This window comes from Arachis hypogaea, chromosome 12 (assembly GCF_003086295.3).
Source record: "Arachis hypogaea cultivar Tifrunner chromosome 12, arahy.Tifrunner.gnm2.J5K5, whole genome shotgun sequence".
NCBI lineage: Eukaryota > Viridiplantae > Streptophyta > Magnoliopsida > Fabales > Fabaceae > Arachis > Arachis hypogaea.
In genome coordinates this window covers 100,582,840-100,589,668 of record NC_092047.1, presented here as the reverse complement: position 1 = coordinate 100,589,668, position 6,829 = coordinate 100,582,840, and the positions used below count along the sequence as shown (strand labels likewise).

The window sequence follows — 6,829 nt, the reverse complement described above, 5'->3', positions numbered from 1 at the left end:
AATATGAGTGCAAACATTGTGGCTTACACACTCAATGAGGGCCAGTCCAACAATGGACCTCATTTCTTTAATAGCAAGAACTACGTTTATTAGAATGAGAGAATGTGAATTTTTGTACAGTCTGTCGACTACAATATCTGAAAAATAATTATGAATGGTTCACAAGTTTCAACAATCACAACTGCCGAAGGAGTTGTCACTCCCAAAAAAGAATCTAAATGAAACGATGAAAATACGAAAAAAGTGGAGTTAAATGTCAAGGCAATCAACATGATATATTGCGCAATTAATTTAAATTTAATTATTCTGTACATTCAAAAAATTAAATATCTTATAATTATTTAATTTTTATTTTATTAATAATTTATTTTTTTTGAATTTTATATCGTAAATTTATAATTTAAAAGTATAAAAATTAATTTTTTAAAAATATTAGAAAAAAACAAACAATATAGTAGTTGTTATTTTGTTTTAAAATTAAATAAAACTTTAAGAAAATCTTAAAAATTTTATTATTTTGATAAATAGAAGTTGATATATTAGACTTAAAAAAAAAATTAAGAATTATTACAAATAGTGTTAAAAGTAGGTGAGTTACTCGACAATGTCAACTTTTTTATAGGTCAATTGTATATATTAATAGTAGATAAAACAGTAGTGTCTATATAATATTATTTTTTTAAGAAGATATAATAAATTTGATATTATTTTTTAATTATTGATAAATTTTGATAATTTGAACAAAATTTTTTGAATGTTTGATATTTTAAATTTTTCTTAACATAATAAAAATATAATTTTATAAGCAAGAATGAAAAATAAATATCCATGTAATTATATATTTAGATATTTAAATCAGACAAAAAAATAATTCTTTTAGTAAATTTTCAACAACTCAAAAATTAACACAATGTATAATTATAAATGAAAATGATAAACAAAAATGAGAGTTGCAATAATGATACGGTGGTAATTAATTGCGGTTGGGGTGAATAGAAGAAGAAAATAAGAAAAAAGAATAAAACAAGGCAACATAATAGTAATAGTAAGATAATAATTAAATTAAAAATAAAAAAAAAAATAAAATTAAAGATAATTAAAGACGTTTAATATAAGATTAAAAAATAAATTTTTTATCTATTAGAATCGTGCATAAAGATAAATAGTATTTTGAATATAAATTTTTAATTTTATTTTAAATTAAATAGAATTGAGAAAATAAATAAATATAATAACACTTATAAAAAAACTAATCTGTAAATAATATTAATAAATTTTTATCTTGATATTATTACACATAATAACAATGTAATTCTTTTTTAATCTTATTTTTTAATTTAAATTTATTTATTTTATACATTCTACATGTTAAATAATTTAAAATATTTTATTTTTTCATAATTTATTTTTTAATTAGTGATATTAAATTTATAATTCTAAAAATAAAAATATAAAATATTTTAAACTCAATGAAAAATAGCTGAACAGGTACAATAGTGTCTGTTGATTCGTTAGTTATTATAAAATAAATATTAAAATATATATTTAAAAAACTAAATATATTATATTGGATAAACCACTAAAAATGTACCCAAATAATTTTGTTGTTGACAAAAATGTACTTAAATTTTGTTATTGACAAAAATGCCCTCAAATAATTTAAAAAACACGACAAAAATGTCCAACATTAAATATGTATTATAACAAAATACTTTAAAAATTGATTTTTGATGCCATTTTTTGCAAGTATGATTAGAAAAATCAAATATTATTATCCTTAAAATATGGTGATTTTTTCTAAAAAAATATTTATTTTTTGTATTTTTTTTGTCAACAACTAATAATATTTTTGAAAAATAAAATAAAAATATAGAGATAAAATTTTTATCCCATTTTTTTGTGTATATTTATTAAACAATTATTTAAATATTTCTATATAATTTTGGATTATTAAATGTATAAATATTTTGTCAAATACAAAAGTTATTATTTATCATTATAAAAAAATAATTTTTGGATATTTTATTGCATTTTTAAATTATTTAAAAATATTTTTATTGATAGTAAAATTTAGATGCATTTTTGTCAATAATAAAATTATTCGAATACAATTTTTGTAATTTACCTCACATATAATTATATGATAATCGGTTTTGTGACAATTTTTTATACCTATTATGTTTGTTGGTTGAGTTACAGTTATTTTGATCATCCTAGCTTTACTAATTATTAAATCTTGAAAAGAATTTAAATTTAATTAATTTCTATAATTTTATTAAATTATAATTAAATTTATATATATATTTTTTAATTAAATTCTTACACTATTTTTAATTTTGTAACTAAGTTCTTTCAATGTAAAAAAATATTAGAATTAATTAAATATATTTTTACAAATTAAAGGTATCACAATTAAAAATTTAACTAAATCATTGATCATATATTTTTTAAAGAAAATATTTTATTAATTTTAAAATTTTTGATACAAAAATATTCTAATTACAAAATTAAAAATAATGTAAAAAATTAATTAAAAAAATATAAAAATTTAATTATAAATTTAATAAAATTAAGGGAGTAACATGGCAATTAAACTAAGAATTTAAAAGTAGAGTATTTCTCCGCCACAGTTCCCTCTCCCTCCAATACTTGGTTCCTTTTTCCACATTTTTTCTACCTCTCAATCCATGCATTTGGAGTTTTGAGTTTTGAGTCTCTAATCACACACTGACACGTTAACGCCACTTTTTTCTTTTCCTTTTTCTCTGCACTCTGCCATGTCTTCCCAGCAACAACAAATTCCCCTCAGAATCTTGATCGACAAACCAAACAACAAGGTCGTCGCCGTCGAATCCACCAAGGACTTCGTCGACACCCTCTTCAGCTTCCTCTGCCTCCCTCTCGCCACCATCATTCGCCTCCTCACCAAACAACACGAGCAACAGCAACAACCACCACCATCCATTCTTGGAAGCATCACGAACCTCTACCACAGCGTTGAGAATCTAACCCCAAACGATGTCTGGAACACTGTATGTAAGGACATGCTTCTGTGCCCTAGAAACCCCTGTGAGTCACTCTGCTCTAAGCTCTTGTTCAACGTTGACGACACTAAACCAACACCGAAGGTTCTCGTGTGCAATTCTTGCAACAAGTTCACAACTTTTCCAACGCTTGATTGTGTTTGTGGCAAACGCATAGAATATGTGCCCGTTGATTTGGATTTGGAACGAAAAGGGAAGAACCTTAATAATAATAACACCAATGTCAATGTGGATGCTGCTAAGGCTGGGGTTTTTGTTAAGGAAAATGGGTCTTTGTTTTTGGTGTTTGATGATTTGACAGTTGTGCCAAGTTCTTTGGTGACCTCAATGGATATGATGCTTCAACTTGGATATTCCGATTTGACTCATCTTGAGGAATATACTTGTGATATTGGCAAGGACGAGGTAATTGAGTTTTTGACCCCTTTTTTTCCTCTGTGAATTATAAAACTTTAGGTGCTTTCGGCATTGGTCAAGGCAATAATGCCTCAGGCTCAAATGAGAGTTTATAGAGTTAGTTACAAATCACATGTTAATGGAGTCTTGTAGGGTAGATTTTGTGGGATACCTTCGAAGCCTTTATCATCTATGACAACCGTGCTAACCCGTTTTGCCTTGTAACTCTTATCTTGTGTAATATGAATTGAAGAATCACACAAATTTTGCTTTACTTCATATTAAAATTGTCCTTTGTTTAAAGTAAATTTTAAATATTAGCACCGAGTTGGTTATACTTAATAACTGGTCTGCACTCATCTACACAAGTTATGTTTTGGTTCATGTGAGTATGCGACTAGCATGAAGCTAACTAACTCTACCTAAACTAACTAATTAACTTATGTAATTTAATCGTCTTGTGGGCCACAGTGGGGAGCTCTCAACCATATCCAACTTAACATCCAACTCAAAACCTTAAAGTGAGATTCTCATCTTGTAAACTCCTCACTCTTCCTTGCTTTCTTTGATGTGGGACTAACTTCATGCACTCCTCACACTTGCAACATTAACAACTAGTATACTACCATCTGTTAACTTTCACCTAACATTGTGTGTCTAAGCATTGCGCACTCTTCAGACTCAAAGGACTCTTGCATGAATTGTATGTATTGTTTACTTGTCAATTGATTGATGTACTAGTATACTACTAGAAAGGATATGAGCAAACATTAGTTATTTACTAATCTTAAATTTTAATTTTGCTAATTCTGAAGGTGTGCTAGTCTTATTCCTTAGTTTAGTCAAATATCTTTGAGTTTCATTAAAAATTTCATGCTTTGAGTGAACTTTTTTCCTTAAAAGAGGAGTTGTATATTTTGTTTTTGTCTGTTATCTTGATTAAGAAACTATCCTATTTCATTTTAATTTATAGATCTTGAACCTGCTCAAGTATACCATCAGCTCCCATGAGCCTCTAACTAATTTGATTTTGGCAAGTAATTCCAAGAAGAAAGATAACCCGCCAAATCCATCCGCATCAGCGATTAGAGGGAAGGTTGCCACCACTGACACTAAAATGGAAGTTAAGATAGTTCAGAGTAAGTCTCAAAACAAGGTTTTATTTGCTGAATCTACAGAAGATTTTGTTGACTTCATGTTTAGCTTACTTGCCATACCATTGGGGTCCGTCATAAAGCTACTGAATGGCAACTCCATAATTGGATGTGTTGATAACTTGTACAAGAGTGTGGAGACTTTGCACTCTTCATGGTGTACAGAATCACGTTTCGTGTTGCTGAATCCCGGCATAGTGCCCCAATTCGGTTGCCTGAATCAGCCCCTCAACATTCCTGATGTGGAACCTACTTACTATTATGGTAAGGGGATATATGAGAAGGATAACCATTATGGAAGAAAAGAAGTTCCCAGAAGTGGCGGAGTCATTTCCAAATCAGATCATGATATTGTTAGTGTAAAACGATTGACTGCACTGGACCCAAGATCCCCAAACAGATCAAAAGAAGATGCTACTGGATTTGTGAAGAGGCCGGCATTGTATGCTGTAGGAGATGATCTGAGAGTGAGACCACTGTCTGCGGATTCTTGCCTTTATTATTTAAAAGATTTGAATCTTCCCCTTGATGATCTTGAAGTGAAAGTGATAAGTATTAGTGAGGCAGCGGTAAGGCGACACGTATTCCCTCCCATCCCTCTCCTTTTAATGTGACACCTATTTTTCATTATCTTTAATCTTTGGTGCAGGCTTTAAGCCTCCTTGGAGCTTCCTTGACATCGAAGCAAACACTGACTACTGGGTTGAAAGACTTTCTGGATGTGCCGAGACAAGAATTAGATTTGGCATTGAAGTATACTCAAACTAGTCAACTTGATCTTTTAAAACTTGAACCTAATCCAGAGCCCTAAATTCTCAGACATCTGCAGTTTTTGCATGCCTACATGTATTTTGTTTTGAACAACCAAGAAAATCTTTAGACCGTATTTCAAATTTGGTGTGCAAAGACTGAGGTTTGCCTTTATTCATTAATACTACTAGTTTGAGGTACTTAACTTTAGTTGTATGTACTTACCTGAGTTCTGAACTGCTTGCAAAAAAATCTTGATTTTGTTCTCGAACACATACTTTTATGGCCATTCCATCATATATTTTGGGACCTGCTGAGTGCTGACCTACATCAAACACATGCTGTCAATTGCTAATAGCTAGTGTGTATGTGTGCGTGTGTGGTCGAAACCACATGCATACACCAGAGGCAATTCTGCTCAAGCTGGTAGGACTACTTATCATTCGACTGTGATTGTGTATAGAACTATAGATAATATAATGTCCTATAATAAGCTACAAGATTTTGGGAGAACCATCGTCACAAAAGTTTGTGTATATGGTGGGAGAGTCCAAGGTTTTATAAGGCTTTTTTTTTTTAAGGTGTTGGTTCTCGATGTGAAACTCTTTTTCAGGTATTAGTCTCACGAGACTCGTAACATGTTCCTTGCAACCAATCAAAATAAGTGCAAAAGAATACCATTTGCCTTTGCTGTCTATCAGTTATTTGGTTTTTGCAGTATACAAGTAAAACAGCAAATGTGATTATTATTGCTAATGATGCGATCATTCTTCATGCTAGAATGTTATATAAGTAATGTGGTGTGGTGTTTGAAGCTGAACTGATGGAACTGCAAAGAGAATGTATGGCAAGTTCTGGTGCAGAGTATTGCTTCCTTAGATGGTGAAGAATTGAAGCATATTGAACCGCAAATGAACTGCAGACACGTGGAATACGAGTCAACACCAATTTAACTTTGGATTAACGCGTCTAAACCAACCGGGAATTCTGTATGCTAATGGTTATTTTTTCGGTATCAAATATTTAAACAGTACTAGTAAATTTGTTATTAGTAATAAATTAATAGAATGGAGGAGTACATGAGAGTACGTGAAATAAAGAGTGGGGAGAGCGGGGGAGAGTCTTCGAGGATGACACATAGCGAGGCAGCCGGCCATGTCGGTAGAAGCAATAAGGGGGAGAGCGGAGGGGGCATGTATCGGGTGAAAAGGAGGGGATTAAAGGAGATGGTAACAAGACTTAAAGTCAGTGGATATCGTTCAGAGATAAAGTTGTTGTTGGTGCCTCAGCAAGGAGAGCTTTGGAAGTTGCTGATTCTCTTGATGGGGATAAGATGGCTACAGTAGTTGGTAAGCAAAGCGATTCGGAGATACTAACTGTGACGTTCACTGAGGATATTGGCAGAGCCCTACAAAGATGCCATCGTGATCAAAGTTCTTGGAAAAAATTTTAGCTATACAGCGATCACGCACAGGCTTAAAGGCG

The 6,829-nt window shown here is 30.8% G+C and overlaps 1 protein-coding gene across 1 annotated transcript; it reads left to right on the top strand.

Moving 5' to 3' along the window:
* Positions 1 to 2,582: 2,582 nt before the first annotated feature.
* On the top strand, positions 2,583 to 5,653 carry LOC112727890 (uncharacterized). The gene is made up of 3 exons (XM_025777815.3): positions 2,583 to 3,449; positions 4,414 to 5,163; positions 5,244 to 5,653. Exons 1-3 carry the CDS (start codon positions 2,778 to 2,780, stop codon positions 5,403 to 5,405), a joined length of 1,584 nt encoding a protein of 527 aa, XP_025633600.1. The 5' UTR covers positions 2,583 to 2,777; the 3' UTR covers positions 5,406 to 5,653.
* The last annotated feature ends 1,176 nt before the right edge of the window (positions 5,654 to 6,829 follow it).

Excerpts from the sequence above, each read along its gene's own strand:
- LOC112727890 (XM_025777815.3), top strand. The coding sequence starts at position 2,778 with ATGTCTTCCCAGCAACAACAAATTCCCCTCAGAATCTTGATCGACAAA. Across the intron at positions 3,450-4,413 it reads GTGATATTGGCAAGGACGAG|ATCTTGAACCTGCTCAAGTA; the intron begins GTAATTGAGTTT and ends TTTAATTTATAG. Across the intron at positions 5,164-5,243 it reads TAAGTATTAGTGAGGCAGCG|GCTTTAAGCCTCCTTGGAGC; the intron begins GTAAGGCGACAC and ends TCTTTGGTGCAG.